At 37.1% G+C, this 23,457-nt stretch overlaps 1 protein-coding gene across 11 annotated transcripts in view; it reads left to right on the top strand.

Moving 5' to 3' along the window:
* The window catches only part of HDAC9 (histone deacetylase 9), a 912,577-nt gene that overhangs the window by 51,375 nt on the left and 837,745 nt on the right, over window positions 1-23,457 (top strand). For all 11 annotated transcript variants that reach the window (XM_032401986.1, XM_032401978.1, XM_032401976.1 and 8 more), the window contains exon 2: window positions 14,271-14,390. In XM_032401986.1, coding sequence (XP_032257877.1) covers window positions 14,366-14,390 — 25 coding nt within the window. In that variant the 5' untranslated portion in view covers window positions 14,271-14,365. The remainder of the gene's footprint in view (window positions 1-14,270; window positions 14,391-23,457) is intronic.

The raw sequence follows: 23,457 nt of genomic DNA, 5'->3' as shown, positions 1-23,457 counted from the left end.
AATTGGAATAGTCATTTCCTAATCTTAATGCCCTCAGGGCTTTAGACAGACATTGCCACTTAAAAAAGATGAAAATAGAAATTGAAACATGTTTGATAGAAGTATAAGTCAAGGGAAAATATTAAACCACAAAAAGCAGATTTATATTTTTTTCTTAATATTTGTGTCTCTAGCAAATAGGCTTATTAATCCTTATTGATGGAGGATTTTGATGGTGATAATTAGAATATCATTTTGTCTGACAGTTTATTTAAACACTGTATTTCTAAATGAACCATCTCATTTTTTGGTCTGAAAGGTGACAGCATATTTATCATGGTCAATTTCGTAAATACCCACTTACAAATAGACCTCTTCACACCTGGGTGTGCCTATTTGGAGACACTCAGAAGAAATCCTCCCAATGTGAATTACTTCTTGACTTTCAGAAGTAAGATGAAGTTGCTTAAAATAAAAATAAAAATAAAAATCTGCTTACTTCAGTGTACATTTGGAAGGTTACAAAAATTGGGTCAAGGGGCACCTGGGTGGCTCAGTCGTTAAGCATCTGCCTTCGGCTCAGGTCATGATTTCAGGGTCCTGGGATCCAGTCCCGCATCGGGCTCCTTGCTCAGCGGGAAGCCTGCTTCTCCCTTTCCCACTCCCCCTGCTTGTGTTCCCTCTCTCGCTGTGTCTCTCTCTGTCAAATAAATAAATAAATCTTTAAAAAAAAATTGGGTCAAATACTGATATTTGCTTTTTGGTATTTTTGTCTTTTAATTGGCAAATTAATAGGGATACTTCCTTGGGTGAGATCATTTTCTGTGAACTTGGGGAGAATTGGGTTGCTGGTTTGCCAGTGGACACATGGGAAGTACATCATTGAAGCATATGTTATTTGTTTATTGTGAAATATCTCAGTAATACAGAACAATATGAATAATAAATTTAATAGTCATCTACACATATGTACCTGTCAGATCTTTACATTTTGTCCTATTTACCTCAGGATTTTTGTTTTATGAAGTAAAGCATTTAAGATGTATTTGAAGCACTCTGTTCATTTCACTCACTCAGAGATAGTCACTGTTGGGGGTGTGGTGTTAACATTCTTACCCATTTATTTATTCTTTAGCTATAATATTTTTATCCACAAATATTACCACATCATTTTGTATGTTCTTGAACCTTCTACAAATGGTATGCTATACAAATAATGCTTTAGCTTGTTATTTCATTAATTTACAATAAGTTTTGAAATGTATTCATATTTATATATATAGCTATAGGTCCTTTTTATTAATTACCGTAGAGTATTCTTTTATTGTATATTAGCACAGTATTCATATATTCATTCTCCTGTTGATGAACATTTAGATGTTTTTCAAAATTTCTGTTCTAAATAATCTTGCTATGAACATTCTTGTGATTTTGCCCAAGCACTCACATGGGAGAATTTCCATAGGAGAATAATTGTTGAGTCAGTCTTACTGCTGCTGAAACAAATTACCCCAAACCTGCTGGCTTCAAACCACACAAATTTATTATCTTACAGTTATGGAGATTAGAAGTCTGAGACAGGCCTAGGTGGGCTAAAATGCAGGTGTTGGCAGAGCTGTATTTCTTATGGAACCCCTAGGGGAGAATCCGTTTCTTGCTTTCATAGTTTGTAGAGAGTGCTCAGTTTCTTTGGATTGTGGCCTCATTCTTCTGTCTTCAAAGCCAGCATTGCTGCATCTCTCTGTTATTCCATAGTCACATCTCCATCTGACTTTCTTCTGCCTTTGTCTTCCACTTTTAAGAACCCTTGTGAAAACATCGGGCCCACCTGAATAATTGGGATAATCTCCCTATTTTAAGTTATTTTATTAGCAAACTAAACTCCATCTGCAACCTTCATCCCCCTTTGCTACGTAAGGTAACGTATTCACAGGTTCTGGTAATTAGGTCGTGAACATCTTTGGGGGCATTATTATTCGCCTCCCACAGGTCATAGGGTGTTATAAATCTTCCATCTTGACTCCATAGTTTTTAAGTTTCTATTCTAAGTGGTGTGTGCTTAGAATATACTCTCTGAAAGTGTATGAAATCTCCGCTGTTTCATAGCCTTGCCAACACTAGGATTATACAATTTAAAAATGCTATCCAATTTGACGAGTGTGATTGGTATCTCATTGAACATCTTTTCGTATAATCATTGGCTGATGAAATTCTCCCTTCAGTTCATTGCCCATTCCTCTCCTTTTCCTAAATTGTTCTTTTTTTGTTTTGTTTTAGTTTCTTATTGATTCATGGGTGTTCTTAAAATATTCCTGTTCCTAATTCTTTGTTGGTTATTTGCATTGCAATATTTTTTCCTCAATGTGATTTATTATACTTTTCAAGAGTTTCTTTGATTGCACAAGTGTTTTAATTACAAAGTTGACAAATTCTGTCTTGAAGAAATAATATCCTACTTGAAGTCATGAAGATATTCCTTTTTATTTTTTAGATGTTTGTGCAACAGAGTAAATTATCCATTTTAGTATTTTTTCTTGTTTCCAGATGTATATGTTTCTATATTTGTGACATGTAGCAACAGAAGTCTGATTTATTGGGTTGGCTCAGTTTTATATAGGGCTGCAACTGTTGAGAACTATATAATTTAAAGGTTGATGAGTTTATGAAATTTTATTGCTAGAAAGAACTTCAGGGGTGATCTAGTTTAAAACTGAGGCCCGGCGAGACAGGGAGCAACAATTCTAGAACTACTTGTGTTGATATAGTGAATTGCATAGATACTGCATTATATTATCTCCATGGCTGAGGAGTCTACCTAACCTTGAAGAGAAGTTTTATACTATTGCTAGATAACTCTTGGACTGAATAAAATAATGGATGCTGATTTATATCTAAGAAAATAAAACAAGATTTACATAGTAGAAATTTTCATGAGATGGTAGTAAATTATTTTATTTGTAACTATTTCATTTGTCAGAAGCAAGGAGTTGTTGATTCCTGTGACTATAATGCTTATTCATCCTTCAGTGATGAATGCATGATTACAAAAATAAGTAGGGGCACCTGGGTGACTCAGTTGTTGGGCGTCTGCCTTTGGCTCAGGAGCTGATCCCAGGGTCCTGGGATCAAGTCCCGCATCGGGCTCCCTGCTCCGCCTAAGCCTGCTTCTCCCTCTCCCTCTCCCCTTGCTTGTGTTCCCTCTCTTGCTGTGTCTGTCTCTGTCAAATAAATAATAAGATCTTTAAAAAAAATAAAAACTAGACATCAGTTTTGTTGAGAATCACCTATTTCCCTCAGAGTGCATATTTTCTTTTGGAAAGCTTCTATTACAAACATGCCTTTACTGTGGACCAGGTTCCAAAAAAATTTCCTTTAACAAAGTCTTTCAACTTTTCTGTCTGGGTACCATCCACTGCTCCTCCTCCAACTCACTGAACGCGTTTATTTTCTCAATATCACTCAATTCTCAGACTCTTCAAGCTCAGGGATAAAATTAAGTACATTCCTGATGCCCAAAATAAGCATCTCAAGAATTTTTCACTATTTTTTTCTTAAAGGAGTGTTGCAGAGGAACTTAAAGAGTGAGTGACAGTTGACAGAAGATGTGGTTGCCCGGCAACTGGCAATTTAAATAACTAAGAGCTGATATGATTTACCAACCTGATAAACAGCAAGGACTTTAATACAATCTTAAGGACTGCTACAGATGTTGCATTGAGCTATTTATATGTGTTGATCTGTCTCAGTCTATTTTAATATGTGTGTATATATATACATATATGTATGAATATTTTTTCCTGCAGAACTGGAATATGAAAGCAAAGGCTGTATCTCTTCCCCTATGTGACATTAATAGAAGTTGCCTGCAGTAAAATGAGTTGGTTTAGCCCCTTTGTTTTTATGCAGATACTCAGTTTCAAAGGAGGCTTTCTCATTCAGAGGAGATAAATGTCCAGTGGATTGAGTGCTGAGTTTGTTTTGAGTTCTGAGATTGTATTTATATACTCAGTAATTGTTACCTTATTTTTTGCAAGTTTTATAATTTGAAACTTCTCTCCATTTTTTGAAATGGAGGAGGAATTGTTCTTTATTCTTTATAGGAATAATGCGGTTTAATAAGATTGGCTCAGAGTGAGTTGACTTAATTGATTAGTGTGTTTTGCTAATGGGATCAAGTCTCTTGATCCAGTCATGAGCCAGTTAGTTTCCTGGAGCAGGTTGAATATTCATCTTGCTAAAGGCAGCCTTCCTGACCCCCAGTGGATGTCTTTCACACAGTTCTTCCTAGAGATGATAGGAAAGCTGCAACCCATCAGCAATAATAGTATAACAATCCAGAGTACCCTCTCCTGGCAGGAGTCAGCTCTATCATTTTGTATATAAAGAACATGATGTACTTGAGAAGCAGTCTGTATAAAATTCTGTCATCTTTTGGGGAATGGAATGTGCTACATAAAACAAACTACCAACATCCTGTTAATAGCAGAGAACTTGAGATAACTTTGAGGGTTATTTTAACACTGAAAATAATTCATGGTATGGGAATACAAAAATAGATCATTTTCATCATGAAATAGTTGAAGGACACAGCAAGGTGATTTTAAAATTGTTTCTTGAAGCTATTTACAATTCATTGAGGTTAGGACTTCGGAAACTTCCTGGAAGGGAGGACATTTTTGCCAACTGTGCATGTTTGAATAACGCTCAGTATCCTAAAGTTGTATGCCATGTCTTCCAAGGCACCTTCTTCCTTCTACCTCTGAGTCCAGTGGAAGCTCCCTTTGAATCCCTGTAGCGCTCGTGCTCTCCTGTTCCTTTTAAGAAATGATGCCTATTAAGGCTGCAGTGTTTCCCAGTTCCAGGGCACTTTGCACTGCAGAGGCCCTGACTGTCAGGATGGTATCTCCCATTGGTTGAGCACTGTGCTAAGTATTTTAAATACATTGTTTTTTGTCCCTACAAGTAGGTCTTAAATAAGTCAGCAATTTACCGGTGAGCAAATGGAAGGACAGAGTGGTAAAATAATTTGCCTGTGAGAATATAGTAAGAAAATCAGAGGTGGAATTTACATTAAGGTCAGTCAGACTGTAAACCAGTGCACTCTTTCACTGTGTTACTCTCTCTCTCTGTTTTGTTATTTTGTTTCTTAATTGTTCATATATTCACTGGTTCTCATGTTTTAGCTCAGTTAAGAATGATTGTGGAAGCTTGTTAAAAACACTGTTTCTGGGCCTTTGTCCCAAAGATTCTAATCTAGGAGGTTCTTAGATCAGTGCCAAGTATCTGAATCTGCATTTTCAGGGGAGTCCTTGGATCACACTATGAGAGATCCTAGGTGTGAAATCTGTGAGGCAGGGACTATCTGAGCTACCCTCTGGGCTCTGTACTGAACATTCCTAGTGAGCACCCAGTAAGTACACGTTACATTCAAGCATAGTTAAAACTGTTGTTCCTGTGCTCCATAGCATGAACCTGGGTTGATCTTTTTTTTTTTTTTAAGATTTTATTTATTTATTTGACGGTGGGAGAGCGAGAGAGAGAGCACAAGCAGGGGGAGCAGCAGATGGAGAGAGAGAAGTAGGCTCCCCACTGAGCATGGAGCCCCATGTTGTGTTCGATCCCAGACCTCGGGATCATGACCTGAGCTGAAGGCAGGCGCTTAACCAACTGAGCTGCCCAGGTGCCCTGAACCTGGGTTCATCTTAACCTGAATATAAATGCGAGGTTTGTGTCAGTTAGAAAAGTCAGTAATCATTGGGAGGGTAAAGTTCAAAGAACAAGATATTTGATACGATGATTTATTTATTATATATCAGTGTATTCTGGAAATTGAGGGGTATCCTAAGATAACAGTGTGTGTTCAAAGGAAGCCTCTGTAGAGAAAAAGTATAGGTAAGAAAAGAACCAGAGAGGGATGGAATTGAGATAAATCTTAGGTATCAACTATAGTTCTTTGGGAGGAGATGAGAAGGCAAAGATGGAAGGTGCGAGGTTGGTTCAACTCATTAGTTAAGGGAGTGGGGGTTCTTCAGAAAGGGATCAATGAAGTAAATGACCTGTTCAGTTGGAAGAGATTCTGGAGAAGGTTAGTAGAAAAGAGGGCCAAAGTTAGAGAAGTGAGAAGTAAAAGGAGTCAGTGACAACGTGAGTATTGATTGGGGAGGTAACCTGTGCACCTGCCATCTCATGGCTCACGGCTCATCCTGTTTCCCTTCTTCATCGTGTGGGCATTCTGCTGTTGTCATTTCTTCCCCTCAGGTGCATGTCTGTCCGTGTCTGGAGATATATGTCTTGGCTGGCTTAAAATCGAACTGACCACCAGCAGTAGATAGAGCAGTGAGTAAAATTATTAGTGAAATCCTCCTCAAAATAGGAGGAGAGGGCTTTGAGTCCACTGAAATTCCAAGGTGATCTGTTAAAACAATAGAAAAGTTCTTTTTAGAAGGATTTAGACAGTGCTTGGGGACTATACTTCCTGTTTCTTTTCAGATTTCTACAAAATGATAATTGTTGCTAACTTACTGTTTTTGATAATCTTACGCTTTCCTTTCCATCAACACCCAAGAAGTGATTTAAAAAATATCTTCGTAACATCAGTCAGTGAAAGATCAGGGTAAACAGAGTATATTCACAAACAAAGGATGGCACACTGTATTTCCATAGAACGTACATTTGCCTTCTAAAAAAGAAGCAAAGAAAGGAAAAGAAGAGCTTTAGTAATTAGATCCCTGTTGTAACTCTGGTGGAGTGAGAAAGATTAATAGCTGTGCTGCAGAACTGTTCCAGGGTGAGAGGCTCCGTGTATCACAGATACCTCCTGGGAGGGAACTTGGCCTGAAGTAAAACACAATTCCTATACTAATAATGATAATAATAGTCAACATTTTTGTGTACTTTCTCCTTACCGATTACTTTACGCTTATTTTTTCCAAGACTCACAACGACCTGGTGAGTTAAATAATTCATGTTTAAGCATCTGAGGCTCAGAGAGGTTAATTGACTTCCATACCACCCAGCTAGTGAGACATTTTACATGGGCAATTTGCTGCATGAAGGGATTATCAGATCTTCAAGAGGTAGGTTGCAGCATTAAAGAAATCACAGACATGTAAAAAAATGTATTCAATATTGAAGTTTGGAAAAGAGAACTATGTCAATCTAAATTGCAGCGATGGATAAAGGTCTTTTGTGTTTGGCTAGCTGATCATAACCCGTGCCTCCACACTAGCAAGGGAGTAGACCGGGAGCCAGGTTCTTTTAAGCATGCTTGATCGGGCAGTTTTCTGCAGGGAAGGTTACAGTGTGAGAGTTACAAAGCCCTCCTGCGGCCTGGGTATCAGAGGTTGTCTGTTACAAGTTCCTTTACTTCCACTGTTACTTCCTTTTCACAATTCTATTTTGGACTTCTGTCTCTTGTGTATTTACAGGTAGACAAAGCTCTTTTTCTAACAACCCTTTTGCCATGACTGAAAAGGAGCCTTGTATGTCCTGCAGTTTCTGGGTATTGTGATTCTAGTTTTAAACTCAAACTGATGATAATGGTGGTTGAGACTCCCTATTCCCTGTTGTCCAAGGAGGGAAGTTGCAGGTAGGGGCTTTCAGAGATGATCCAATAAAAATCAGTGTAGTAAGGGTTTTTGATAAAATGGTTTTCATTATATAGAAGCCGTTTAGGACATGACTTGCGTACTGGAGTCCCTGGGGCTAAGCCCAATGTTTTAAAAAACAAGACTTACTAAGAAAACGTCTGTTTTATTAGTGCAGGTACTATAGTTGGCAGGACTTCTTACGAAATGAAATAACCAGCAGACCACTCCTGATTGTGTTATGTATTTTTAGATGTTACCATTGAGTTATATTTATAGTATAGACTACTGAATTCCATCTTAAATATGCAAAATATATGCATAACTAACCTCCCAAGCTGCGTTCCCTGCTCTATATTACACCTACATTGTAGCCTGTGCTTAAAAGGCTCTCCTAAAAGTCTTAGAATGGAGCTGCTTATTTGCTCTAAAAATGTAAGCATGGAGAGTGCGTGTGAGATGTGTGGCCCTCTGGGTGACACGTTCTGTTTTTAGCTGTGCTCAAAGGTGAAGTCCGCAAACATCTGGCAAGCAGGTGGGGAGTAAAACCAATAGTCTTGCATAGGTAACTGTCCAGAGACCAGAATGAGCCAAAAGGAGTTGATGTTCCGGTCTTTACGTAACAGTGTGTTTGGTGATTTGGAGTCACCAGGTGGCTGCTGTGGTATTAGGTGAGGTTAAATCACTGACTGGATCATTGGTGTGGCTCTCGTTATGTCCATCAGTTTCCCAGTCCCCAGGGTCTCCAGGGTCTCCAGGGTTCTGTTGTTTAAGACAGCTTTAAATATTGTCAGGAGCATTATTTGCACAATCCTGCTTCTGTTACTAAAATTGAAGGGGAACAAGGATCCTTAAATCCCTGTATCCCATTCTCTCGAGTCTTGATGAATAGTGGTTTGATTATTTTGATATAATTGTGGAGTTTATAGAGCTTGTCTAATAAAGAAATGGATTTCCTTGAGAGGAGAAAAAGCTGAGGCTAATAAGGTGAGAAGCTGAACCCTTCCAGTGATCTGAGGAATCACTTCAGTCCAAAAGCCTAGAAAATGGTGGTATCATGGATAACATCATTCACAGGCAAATTTGTATTTTGGTGTATTGGTGCCTTCCCCTGATCCATGAAGGCATCCACCCCATTGGGTCTGCTCTTCCTAGGTGGTGGCCCAAACTGTAGAGTACTGTTTTTTTTGGCCCAAATCCAAGGACTTTGTTCTAGTCCTTCAGAGCTCTTTACTAAAACATTGGATAAATGATTCTGCCCTAAAGTCAGGCAACTTATAGATTCATTAGTTTAGCCTTTCCCCTTTGTTGAGTCATTTATCAAGAATTTATTGTGTATCTATATGTTCCAGGTGCTGTGCTAGGTGTGGGGATTACTGAGGTGAATACAGTACAATGCCTGAACTGAGGAACGTAGTCTTAACAGTGGGTAGAGAAGTACCTGGCTAACATAAGAGGGGTTGTTATTATCTAACACAAGGGGTATTATTACAGGTATGGTACAAGACACAGTGGGAAGGAATGTAGTTGAGGAAGCTGGCCTTTTACTTGGAGTGGTTGGTTAAGAATTCTCATGAAGGTGGTCTTAAAGAATTTGATCTGGGAAGTAGCAAAGAGGTGATAGTATCCTTTGCAGAAAGAGGTACTAAAGCATGGAAATGTGAATATGAATGGTACTATCCAGGAATAATCAGGACCCACAGTCAGCCGATGTGCTTCAGTACAGCCGTTCAGGTAGTGTTCGTTTTGGTTATTTGGGGCTTGTGCCTCAGCAGTTGTTAATAATGTTGAACATAATGACAGATTGCGTGGAAACACAGGACTTAAGTGTGAGGAAAAGAAGGAAGGAGAGAAAGTGGGGTGGGAAGAAATGAATTATGAAGGAACATGAACACCAACTGAAGAGTATGCAGGTCACCAAATGTTATTTACTCACCCATTCATTCATTCATTCAGATGGTCCCTAGAGGCAGGGATGCCAGAGAGAAGGCTTGATAAAGAATCTAATTAATTTGAATAATTACTTGAGGGGCGCCTGGGTGGCTCACTTGGTTAAGCATCTCAATCTTGGTTTTGGCTTAGGTCATGATCTCATGGTCATGGGATCGAGCCCTGCATTGGGTGGGCTCCATGTTCAGTGTGGAGTCTGCTTGAGATTATTTCTCTCTCCCTTTCCCTCTGCCCCTCGCCCCACTTGCTCTCACTCTCTCTGTCTCTTTTAAATAAATAAATAAATAAATAAAAGCAAGCTTTAAAAAGATAAATAATTACTTAAGCCAAGGCAGCATTCATTGAAATGGAAAGAAGGGCTCAGATATGAAAGATATTTTTAAGATATTAGTGTACTGGCTTTGGTGATTATCTGTAGGAAATACAAGAATCAGAGAAGTGAAATATAATCTGAGGTTTCCAAAATGGGTAATGGGATGTCTTGTATGTACTCAATAAGAGTTTGTTGAATTGAATAGAGTATTAAGAGTAATTTTCTAGTGTTTTCCTTTAAAGATGAAATTATGGCAGAATTTCACATTCTGAGGCATGAGAGAGAGACTGTGGGTGTGATGATACTCAGTGCACTGGCACAGTAGGCTTATTTCAGCAGTGAACTCTCTTACAGTGGATGTTATGAACTGAGTCAGCTCACGGAGCCACCTCGTTAGAGGAACTGGGGCTATACTGGCTCCCTCTAAGGAGAGAGAGGACCTGGGGTTGAGTGTGAATAGCTTTGTAGACTGAGCTGTACGACTTGCCCTATGTCTCAGAAAGATATTTTAGAGACACACAGTTTTTGTTAGTTATAAAATTACAAAAGCATTGTTTTCTTAGGGACACATTGTCCAAAATAATACCAATTGTCCATAAGGAAAAAAAACTATAGTAAGAAGCTCAGACTATAGTTAAAAAAACCAAAGAAGATTGTGGTAGGACTATGAAGTCTAAGTCTGTGGAAATGAAAGCTTACACTGTGAGAATTCATGTAGACATTCATTCCAAATTTTCTGTTTATTTTATTGTTTTTTGTGAATGAGTTCAGTCTATTCAATGGCTAGATAGGTTCTTTAGTAAGGGAGACTTGTTACTTAATGAGTCATTACTAAAATTGTGATGAGTAGGTAGACGCAGTCTTGATATTTAAGCAGCTCTGCTAGAGTGGTCTGTAATTCATTGTGATGCTACAGAGAACACTGGGCTCAAAGTCAGAAGACCAGCCCTTCCATTTTACCACCTATGTGTCTATGACCAAATCCCTGAAACTCTCTAAGCCTCTGATTCCTCATCTGTAAAATGGGAATAATAATGGTTTATCAGTATACTCCAAAGAACTCTTGGGAAGATCAGAGGAGATCATCCTTGAGCAAATTCTTTATGTCTGTAAAGTTCTGCTGACTTGCCGTGTGACTACTATGGAGCAGGCAATGGAGGTGGAATGGCTGAAGGACCTCTGGAAACACCCCCACAATGCTATTAATGAGAGCACTGTGGCCTGGGGCACTATAATGTGTCAGTGCCCTCTCCTTCCCTGGCTGCACGGGCAAGCTGGGTCGTTGCAAGATGTCAGCCCCTTGGACTCTTGCACCGTGCTATATCCCAAGATATTATAGCAGTAACTCACTTGGAGGCAGCTGACCAACTTCTTGTCAGAACTGATCTTTTGAAGTAAAGACTCCTAGTCCCTTATTGAGGATTTACGTAGCTCAAAGAATAGATTCAGGAACCAAAATAACCATTCTTGGATCTCAATAGGTGAAAGATTCATAGCAGCAATTTTGCTCTTGGTTGTATTTATGTCTTTAAATGTTCATGTATATATTTTTACAGCATGGACAAATTAATGTGCAAATTAATTGAAACTATTAATTGAAAGCAAATATCTGCTTGGATACTTTGTACTTGCTTTTTTTTTTCTTTTTTTCATTTACCCACTTGAAAGCCAGTTTCCTATTATTTCTACATCAGGCTTATTGTAAGAATGACTAATGTACTAGGGGAAAATTTCCCCATTCTAAGAAAATAGTCTGTTTCTCTGCAGCTCATTTGGATAAAGAAATGTGGGAAGATTTAAGAATAAATTGCCCATTCTCATTGACATGTTCTCCCACTGACCCCTCTTTCTTTTCTAAGTAGCTAAAAACTGTCTTAATTTGTGTAAAATTCTGTATCAGTTTTGTCCCTAAAAGGTGTGAACAAGGCTGTTAATCTGTTGGTTTTGTTGGCCACAAGGGAAGAAAAGTTTATGTAGCTGATGATGCGCGTGTGTGTGCATACACACATGTATACACGTGGTGCATGTATGTGTAAAGGATCGATCATACTCCTGAAACAGTTTAGGAGAGATTTTAAAATGACCATAGTTCAGTTATGCAGCTGTAGTCGTCATGATAATTTTGGTTTAATGTGGCTCATTGGGAATGGAGATGCAGTAAATGGAAACTAGTAGGAATCAACATAGAAATGCATATTAATTTTCTTTTTACAGTGTTCGGATAACAAGGCTTTCATAATATTAGAAGAGTATGTCATGAATAGGCAGTTATTAAAATGGCAGAATGGCAGAGAGAGTAGTGTACATTTTAAATACTTACTGATATTTTGGAAGCCAAATTCGTATTTGCATCAGAGATTCATTTTGTAAGTCAGGTCAAGAGCTGTGAAGGCAAAACCCAACAATTATGTAACTAGCCACTAATCAGCATGTCATGGACATTATTGTATGTTTGGGGAAATGGCAGGTGTGTGGAAATAGAAACATCTTTTTAATTTTGGATTTGTGGACGAGTAGTAGAACTTTGGCTTTAGTGTTATCACAATTGAACTTTTGGAGATTATTGGTTAAATTTAGTTGTATTTGTACGTAAACAAGTATTGAACAAAGTGACATTATAGATTAATTTTTTTTTTTTAAACACAGAGTAACTCAGCCCCTGATGGAAGACATCTTTCAGTACTACTTCACTTACATACTCTTAAGGTTTCCTGTCTCTTGCTTTTTGTTATTCTTAACTTAAAATTAAACTGTGCATTGAGAATCAAGAATGTATCAAGAGCATTTATGAAATATGTCAGACTGCAATGTAAAAAAGTAAAAATGTCAAAATCTTCAAAGTCCACATTCATTAATTTTAAAGTCTATAAATTCACGTCTCAGTTTCAATTTTGATTTTGCTTTATTACCTTTTAATTATGAAGCAGACGATATCTCGTTTTTCTTACCCATAAAGGGAGGGGAGAGTTACAAGTATCTATTAGCATGGTTGACGTGAAAATGATATTAAATATGGCGATATGTCTACAAGTACTCTGTGACTCTAAAGAACTATACACATGAGTGTTATTACTTTAAAATATGACATTGACACCTTTTCATTTTGAAGCCAATGTCAATGTCAGTATGCTTCTGCTGATACAGAAATCAAAAGAGTTTTCCGCTTTTCATTTTTCTTCTTTTTTTGGTAGAAATATTGCTTTCTCATCAACATGGAAATTAAGATTCTTAAAATAATGCTGATCAGTATAATTAGGTACAAGTAAGTGTAAAATAAACACATCACTATCACTTTTGAAGAAGATTTATAAAAGTATACATTTTATTGTTACTAAATTTTAATCCTTTTCCAGGACCAAAGATAAGATGAGAAATAGCCTGCTGAACTGATGACTCTCACTTAACTGTTTTAGTTACTAGCCTATTTCTGTGTAGAGACCATTTGAAGTATGATAGGTGCTCTTGGTGGTGTTACATAGTTTTTCAAAGGAAATGTGTATTTATATTCTGCTTTATACATTTGGGCAAAAATAGTAATAACACTTTCAAAATACTGATGGGAAAATGAGTCCCAATAAATATGTTGGATTCTCGAGATAAAGAGAAGTACAATTCTCAGCGTTACAGCATTCTGTCTATAAAAATAGTGCAATTGGGATATACTGTTTTAGTAAGAAACTCATTAAGTGCAACTTTAAAAGCTGCTTCTTCCTTTCTTTTTTTAAACTTTGACATTCCAGTAAACTGTGAGGAAAATGTCCTTCCATTTGTTTTTCCTTTGCTGAAGTGTCTAGAAGTGAGAGTACATTCAAATTAAAAGCAGAAAGTCCCTTAAATTCCTTTCAAGAAGTCCATCCTGTAAGTGCCACTCCTAGAAAGACTTGGCTGTTACTACTTTTGGCTGGAACAAGACTGCAAAAGATTTCAAGAAGAAATGGAAATTGTAATAGGGGGTTTCTCTCACTCTCATAGTTCATGGCCTACTTGTTCCTTATTTTAGTCCATTACACTTTTTCCCCTAAGAACTCCTGTCCCTAGAAGGAAATCTTTGACAGTGATATTTAAGAATACTATGTAATGAGACAGTTCTATCCAAATTCCAAAAAATATTTTTAATTGGTATAGTAATGATAACAGCAGACGAATTAGAGTGAATGGTGTACAGGAAACTAATTATAATTTTGGGAAGTGCTTTCTTCCTCACAGATTCCTTCCACACCTATCATATTACTTGGTGTTCACGATATTTCTGTGCTTTAAGCGTGACTGGTCAATTTGCTCTTTTACGGATGAAGACTTAAAGACACCAAGTAGTTGGTGTGACCGCTTCAAAGACCCGCGGTCGCCCTGTGGCTGAGCTGAGACGCACAGCCGGTTCCGTCTCTTTCTGTGTGGCTTGACATGACCTGTACATACACACCTAATTTTTCTGTACATTCTAGGTTTCTCATCTCCCAGCCCCTCCTGGACCAACACTGACAGCTGAAGGAAGGTTGTGGGTCTGCATCCCGTCCTCGCCGTCCTTCTCCAGAGTCCCATGATGAGCTCGCCAGTGCAGCCCGGTCAGTCTGGTTCCTTCTTAAACTATTAACAGACTTTATATGAAGGATGTTGCTTTGTGTTGCTTCAAAGCAAGCAACTTAAGTCATGAAAGGACTTTTTTTTTTTCCTGACAAAGATTGGTTAATATAATGAATTCTGAATTTTGTATTCCATAGCTAATCCTCTATTACATAACCCAGTTTGCTTTCCAGGCACTAATTTCATTTGCATTGTTATCTGAGCACTAGGCTTCAATCCTTCTGCTCCTAATACGGCATTTGGATTGGATTTTGTGACGTTATTAATATTTATTAAATATGATGTAGGCATCTAATTCACACCCATAGTCTTTCTGAACTAGTATGTGTCTGTATGCTTTTAAATTGTGCTGTGGGCACACAATTTACACTTTCTCCATCTCTTTGACACACAGGAAGGATACTTCTCCTCCCCGGCCTTCTTTGCAGCCACTCCTGTTTCCTATATACGTATTTAATTACAATCTCAGCACCTGCTTCCTCTGAGTCTAGTGTAATATGTGGCTCATATAGTGTTGTGATCAGCAGAGCCAACACCCATTCCTGCAGGAACAGGGTGTCACTTTTGGAACAGGGTGTCACTTTTGGAACAAACATAATTCAAGTCTCAGAGTGATGGGGTAGGGTCAGATATCCCATGTTAATCATGGACAAATTGTAAAAGAATTTTCTGCTTGGATCATTATAGGATAATTTATTTCTATTTCTATATATTCTTTAAAAAAAAAACCCTTTTGTCATATTGATATCCTTGAGTTATCCAACTCCTGAGGTTGAAACTAGTATAATATTTTATTCAGGATTTACAAAAGGAAATCTTTTGCCAAGATTTTCGCTCTGTGGAGTGCCACGCCCAGATCCCCTGCTCTGATATTCCACTGTCTCATCAACCTTTCCCCGCATCCTCAACAGGCTGCCTGTCAGCATGTATGTTGAATGTGGAACTGGAAATTATCGTAGGGTAGAATTATGACTTGTTGATTCTAAGTGACATAGTAAAAGATATACCAGTTCTTCGTTAAAGTCATTATTTATAATTGGCATTGTCATCTGAATACACAGATGAAGAGTTACTTAGGTCTCTTGTCTCTGAGCCCCTGTAGCCTAGTGGTTCTCAAACTTCAGCATGCATTAACATCCCTGGGAGGGCTTGTTAATAATTAGATGCATCCCCATAGTTTTTGATGCAGTAGGTCTGGGGTGGGGCCTAGAATTTCAAGTTTTACAGGTTGTCCCAGGTGATGTTACTTTGCCTGGAGACTACATTTTGGGAACCACTGGTCTAGCCTGCTGTACTTGTCTCTTTGCCCTGCTCCTCCCAGCCCCACCCTCACCCCACAGACAGCCCTGTGGGGGAGCTCCATTGCTTATCACAATTGTAGTATACTATTATTATCCTTTCTATTATGATGAACTTAAAATCATATTTGCATTTTTATTTGTATATATTGCATTTTAAATATAAATTTATTTTAAATTTAATGTTTTCAAAATGGCATAATTTTAAAAAGGCATTTAATTTAGAACTACTGTAGTCAAATATTTTTTTTTTCCCTTTTCTTGTGATGGAATGTGTTGGTATCATTAAAAACCATACTAAAATCGGTAGGAACAAGTTGACTAAGTACAGAAGTGGCAGAAAACTTCCTCCATTTCTGGAAATTATGGTCTAGAATTTATATAGGGGTTTGTTTTTAATTCTCCAGACCAGAAAATAGACTTTTTACATATTAAAAAAAAGTGTCACGTCTGTTTATTCTCCACCCACCTCTATCATATCCTCCCCGTATTGGTTGTTTACCTCCCACGCTGACTTCGCAGAACAGTGACAGGGCAGATTGAATGATGAGAAAGTAGCATTTATGGTGGTGACAACTGTATCCTGAAACAGCAACTTTACCAGGATATGTAGTCTTGAAACGGACATAAAAGGCAGATGCCATCATGGCTAATGAAGGCTAAAACTAGATAGGAAAAATTTGGATCCAAATTATAATTAAACTCAATTTATGAAACTCACTCACTTTTAAATAGTGCAAGTGTAGCAATTTCAGTATCTATGTGGTTTTTAGCATTTTTCTAACACCTTTACACCTGGCCCCACTTGTTTTTAATGAGAAACACATAATCCCATTAACGACACTATTGTAAGTGGTTAGATTCCCAGTTTAGGCCATCAAAGCCTATTTAAAGGTTAACTAGCTTGCAATGAATACAGGAATATTTTGACAACCTTAGTGAAAGAAGAGAATCTGTACAATAGTTAAAGAAGAAAATCTGTACAATGTAATAAGAAATGTTTTAAAATGTTACATGCTTACAGAAAAGTGGACCCAATAGCAGGCAGATAAACAGGTGAGAAATATTTATACTTAACCTGAGCTCTGGGCGCCTTAGAGGATTTCTCAGGTAGGTCCGTATCACATCTAATTTCATTCTAAAAGTCATGTTTTTTTTGGAAGATTGGTGTAAGGGTGATACCACTCTTAGTTTTCTCATCTTATGTGTGGAGCAGGGTGAGATTTTTGTTGCTGTTGAGATAACTGCTTAAAAGGTAAAGTATACTGGGCAAGAAAGCTACAGAAACGGTGTGGGTATGCAAGGAGCCGATGGCCAGGAGTAACATCACAGAACTTTGTGTGGTAAAAGAGAGAAGGAAGACAGAGAGTGCACGTACCTAACTCCTCCTGAGGGAGAAGAAACAGACACGATTAAAGGGGATCTGAAGTTAAATAGAAGTCTTATTGTCTATCCAGCATAGGTTGTTGGTTGTGTAGAAAGTGGACGTGAATCCCTGCTTCGAAGTGCATATGAAGGAGGAGGGAATAGTATGTTGTGTAGCTCAACGTTTTATACTCCGATGATAACAACTTGTAGCATTTTTTTTTAAACTCAGAGCTTCTGTATATAAATGTATTGTAATACATAAGATTGGCAAATACTTTGTACTCTTTCAAAAAACATGAAGTAAAATAATACCAAATACTTGGATTAATTCCATATGCATCTGATGCTGACTCACAGCTGGTAATGTTCTGCTCTCCTGAGAGCAGTATCCAGAGGTCTTGATCAGTTCTGTTTGGGAAGTTTTTATGAATGAAATATGAACTGAGGGAAGTCATAGCAAATGGGCCAGGTGGGTGGGAGTCTTCTCTACTTATTACAAATGCAAACTATGATCAGAGACCTGAAATGCACTTTGCATATGTAAAAGGAGATGTTCTGGTCATAAACATGAGAACATTCTTCTGCTGTTATTAGCCTCTATCTTATGGTGGCATATATATTCTACTGGTGAGAAACAACCTAATCTTTTGATTTAGGAAAAGTGTTTATCTTACATCTCTTCAGAAAAAAAAAAAAAAAAAAGCTATCTAAAAAGGAACTTAAATTGGCCTGAGGCAATCACCATCCATTTGTTTTGCTTTTGTTCTGCAGAGGGCTCTAAGGAGTTATTGTGCACCAGAAAAATAGACTCACTCCAGTTATTCCAGAAATTCTTTAATAGTCAGTGCTTTGGACGGAGTATTTATGTTTGTCTTGAAAATTGGTTCTGGGATAGTGTGAATTCTTGTTCTCCTCATAAAACTTCTCCATCCATGTTCAATTATAGTTGATATCAAGTACTAAATATTACCATCTTGATCATGTATTCAGTCAAACAATAAGTGCTGATTTTTGAATATAGAATTCACTGGTTTTTATTTTAATCTTGGTGCCTCAGTAATGTTCTAAGTTAGAGCACTGGGTGTTGCTTTTGGGCACTGAGGAGCCTGAATGGAGGGAAGACTGTCTGGATAAGATTGGCAGCTAGCTGCTGCAGTTGGGATAGTCAATCATGCAAAGCTCATTAAGCATTTAGTGCCAGGCTGTGTGTTGCTCAGTAGGGACGCAAAGAGTACTAAATCATGGTTTCTCCCCTCATGGACAGCACTCTTTGGTGGGAGAGACAGAAGAGTGAGTAGTTTTGGTCCGTACACTGTATTAAGTATTTTAATAAACAGAGGAGCAGAAATTAATTTCTTCTGTACATCAATATGGATGACATTTCTAGTAATTTATTTTTTTTATCAGGATTGCCAAATCTCAGAAGGAAAGACTTTAGGGCTCATCTAATCTAGAATTTTCCAAACAAGTCAGATAATAAAAATCACATGGGGCTCTTGTTATACAGATTCTCCGACTCCTCCCCTAAAGAGAATTGTGCAGTCAACTTGGGTGGAGGGTACTAGATAACAGATTGCATCATGCTCTTCACTGTGACTTGGCAAAGTGCAGAAATGTTTTTTAATCTAACAAGCACTAGAATTTCTCATTTTGAGACTCTAGACAAACAAACAAAAAATACACCATTAAAGCCTATCTCAATATAGGTATTGCTCCTGTGAGCTAATATATAACTCAGTGATTTTGCTTTCTGCTAAATGAAAAGCTAGTGCTATTGAAAATGAGAGGAGGTAATAATTTGTGGGGAAATTCTCTGGGCTTATATGTGTTCTCTGCTGTCTAGGACATCCTGTTTTTATGTGGAGGTGACCCAAAGACATAGATAGAGTACATTTCCCCCCCCACTCAAAACTGATTACTACCTATTTTAACCCAGATCAGATTTTTAGTATGATCCCAAGAATATAGAAAACATGATTTAAGCCTGGACATTTTTAAGAGTAATTAGGCTGCATCAACCTTAGAATGATTCCAGCATGACTTTTACTTTTGATGAATCTAATTTATATAATGTAATTTTGACAAAAATGTAGCCAAGGGAATTTTTGAAACCTAGAACACAGTGTGCATGATGCCTCTTGATATCGATCGGGCAGTGCTTTTGGCCTTGTGGGCATTTAGGTGAGTTTGGATAGTAGAGCTGCTAAAGCTGTTGTAAAGTCCTGTAACGTTAGTTTTCAAAGCCCATTGCATAAAGGTAGCTAATTTCTCTTTTCTTCACCACTGTGAGAACACTTAAAATTATTCCACTGATACGGAGTGAGAGGACCAGGCTTATACAAACAGAAGTTAAAGGTCTGTGGAAGATCTTATATTCTATTCCTTTTCTCATTGGCAAATGTTAGGCAAAAATTAATTGAGTTTTCCTGCCATGTCTCTGTTTTGCTAAGCAGCTGCATTCTCTTATAGAAATGTAGTAGATTTAACTAATGATCAAAAAGTTCTTTGAAATATAAATTGTTATGGAAATGCTAAGTAGTATAAACAATTTGAGGGCAAGCATTAATAAAAACTTCACTGCAAGCATTTTTAAAGAGGACTAATAAAAGTTTCACGGTTCAATTAATACAGCACAACATTGGGTTTTCTAGAAGCATATGGGGCCCAGAAGGCCTGCCCCTGTTTTTAAAATTTACGAACTCTTTAATGATTCACCACTTTTACTCCAGTGCATTACCCACTGTGGTGCCATTTAGTCCTTAAGTAGGGAACTAAAACCAGGACAAAGCTACAAACAAATATCAAAATGTCCAAGTGGGTATTTTCTCTTCAGTTTGTTCACAGTATATTACTGTAGAAAATGAATGGTAAAATGAAATAGAGTCACAGGACAAATCAGGTAGGTTATGGCTTCCCGAGATGAGTCTGATCAGTTGGCTTTTTAATGAAATACAGGTCAGATCTCATTTTTATAAGCTCTGTGTAACTAAAATATTTTCAGGCTCCCAGCTAATTATTTATTTCAAGTTGTGTTCAAGAACAATATTCTAAGATAATCAAATAAATCAGTCTCTTGAAGTTTTGTAACAGAATTGATGGGAGTACGGTATTGGTAGGAAATAAGGAATGTTAAGTGTATTAAATATTATTTTGGGTTTTCTTCTACTACTTTAACTTCCTAGTTAACTGACTCATTTTTTTGCTATTGCTAATTCTAAACTTCTCAATCTGATACTCAGTTTGAAACATAAACCAGAGAGAGCATTTTATTTATTCTCCAGTTCCTGAGGGACAATGCTTTAAAAGTGAGGCACAAATCTTTTACCAAAATGTTCAGTTAAAATTTATTTTGCGCATTTATTTCTTCTCAACTTTACTTATCACAATTAATTTTGGTGGGTAATTCAGTTTATATAATGTTTACTGTGTTCATTACTGTAACACTACCAAAAAACTCCCTATAATGTAGTTCAAACAGAAAAGAAGGTTATTTCTTCCTCACATAAAGATTAAAAAGACTTTCCCAAGTGGCAGTCCGTTCTTTCTCTAGTGGCAATTCAGGCCCCAGTTTCTAACTTGTGACTTGTATTCTGCTTTGGATTACAAGGTCAGTGTACATCTCTCGATTGAGCTGATGGAAGGGAAATGGAAAAAATAGGTTTATGTGGGAAGTTTCCGTAGGCACACCCACATTTCTTTGGGTTGAATGTAGTCACATGACCACACCTAACTACAGAGGAGGCTGGGAAAAGTAGTCTAGCAGTGGTCCAGGAAGAGGAGGAAACAAGTTTGATGAATAGCTGGCAAGTCACTACCACATTTGTCTTGAACATTTATACCTGGGAGTGCAAATATAGCATTGCTTACAAGAGGTAGGAGTATTTCATAATGTACTTTCAAAGAGACAGAAACAGTGAAATTAGGGAAAATCAGCTTATCTACATTTTCTAAGAGATGCTTAAGGAAGCCTTTCTTCATGAATTATGTGAAAGAGTGAAGCAGTGTAGCTCTTAGAAAATTCAGGTTCTGGTTTTAGTGGAAACTTTCCAGGAAATGGGAATAATATGTATAGTGTGGAATATTATGGGTCCTTAATTAGTGTATTAAAGTCATCAGCAGCACCTGAAGGCTGTGTGCAAAAAGAAAATTCATGTCAGTTTATCTGAAATTATAGTTATGTATATGCCAAGGAAGAAGTAATTTAATATTCGCCATTCTTATGTTTGCTCTTTATTGGCATCACATTTTTAAACAACTTTGTAGTTTGAAATATTATGAAAATCTAGGTCAAATAGGCAGTGGTTGTTAAACACTTGTTTTACACTGATCTTTTCATGAACACAATTATAAAACAATGCTAGGCTTTAGTTTTTTGCAGATCCAGGAGAAAATATTAGTACCTCAACAAAACACATGGACAGCCTTTAGTTTATAACAGTATGTGGACCTTAACAGAATTTTCTCTTTCTGTGTATACTTTAGGATTTGCTGTTAATAATACCAAAGGGGTGTGTGTGTGTGTGTGTGTGTATACACCTGTGTGTGAGATTGTTTTGCAATGCTATAATAAGTCTCGGGGAATACAGAGGTATGTAGGACTACATAAGCTCCACTAAATACAAATGCTTTACTTTCTATGGTTTTCTATATATTTAATTTTTATCTGTTATCTTTTAAGAATGTCAATTACAGCAGTCTTCACCATTTATAATTTATTGCTTCTAATTTGTTGTAGGGTTAGAAAGTTAAAGAACCATGTTAAATAAAATCATTAGTGAGATAAGAATAAATTCTTTTAAGTTCTGAAGAAATGCACGAAGTTCTCTTTTATGAGCAAAATATGTTCCTTTTTTCTTACATATTGCAATTAGTCTCCCATCCCCCTTATTTTCTTGGTTCTTTCTGTCTTTGTTATATAGATTTATAAAATTCTGACTTTCCAATTGATGAGCCATTATTATGGCTTTAATTTTGTCATGCTTATCCTTGCAAATTATGATCAATACCTTTTATCCATGCATGTCTCATGTGTGGATTTGTAAGTTGCTTCAGAGTTACTTTAATAACCAAAAAGAAAGGCTTGTGACTTAATTTATTGGTGAATATTTCCTTATACTCTGATACCGATTTACAGAGAGTAGAAGAACTCTGAGGTAGTCTGTGAAATTGTTTTAAGTCTTTTTTCATGGTAACTTTCTGGCATTTGATTATATAAAGCTCTTTCCTCTTATGATAGGTGGTTCTCCTCAGTTAGCACTGCATAATTAACCTTTTCTCCCAGACTCTTAACTTCCAAGAAGACTTTCTCTTTATATTGATATTATAGTTCCATTGGCAACTGGCCTGGCTGGGGAATTTCCTTTGAAGTTGGAATTTGCCCTAATAATTTTGCCGTCTTTGGAATTCTGTGAGTGCTAAGAGAGGGCAGATAATCATAGGGGCACCTATGCAGGAACTCATCTTTTAACTCTCACCTCAGAGCGAATTGTTCTTTAGAAAGAAATGTTGAAATGACATAGGAACAAATTATTAAGAAAAACCAGTTGGCAGGTTTGGATTCTCTGAGACTATAAGCATGTGTAACAAGAGCTGGTGACAGGGTCTTTTGTTACAGGAAAGGCTGTTTGATGACCTCACCTATGTTTTTCTGATTTTGAGATTCTGAGTGCTTTCTGCAGATCTAAGACTGTTGCACAAATGGACACAGCCAGAACTTTATCTTGAACCCCTCTTTTTAGAATCTCTATCTGGCAGGAAAAAATATAGAAAGTCTTCGTAGTTACTTGTTGGTATGTCCCTGGAATCTCCGATGTCTGCCCAGTGTATTCATGCGCATGGGCATTTGGGGATGGTTACTATCATTCAGGGAGTACTGTCTTTTGAAATAAATTATTAACCCAGTGATTGTGAAATCATTCTTCCTGAAAACCTGTCTCCTCTCATCTATATATTGTATTAAAATAAATATTATAATTAGGGATATTTTGAAAACTACTTTAAGAGAATAAAAGCACAAAGCTATGAAAATTGTTTTATGTTATTTCTGAATGTGTCTGTATCTTTGTGCCATTAATATGGTGCTTCATTTTTAATGGAGAATTTAATATATATTTATTTTGGCTTTATGTTTAAAGTGAAACAATAAATTAGAAAACAGATTTTAAAGGTAATAGTATTTCAGTGAAAGGAGCTAGAAATTAGTAGAAAAAGTCAGGAAGCCAATTATAGAAAGAGGAAAAATAATACATACCATAACTTGTGTTGGATAATGTGTGCTATCGAATCTCTGAATTTCAATAAAATATGTCAAAGTAGAGTTCATTTTCCCTTCTGTTGGGAGAACTGATAATCCGCCTACCCATCTGCCTTCCTACCTTTCTTA

This window comes from Phoca vitulina, unplaced genomic scaffold (genome assembly GCF_004348235.1).
Source record: "Phoca vitulina isolate PV1807 unplaced genomic scaffold, GSC_HSeal_1.0 scaffold4, whole genome shotgun sequence".
Lineage (NCBI taxonomy): Eukaryota > Metazoa > Chordata > Mammalia > Carnivora > Phocidae > Phoca > Phoca vitulina.
Note: the sequence above shows the minus strand (reverse complement) of the source record. Positions and strands in the feature narration are given on the sequence as shown.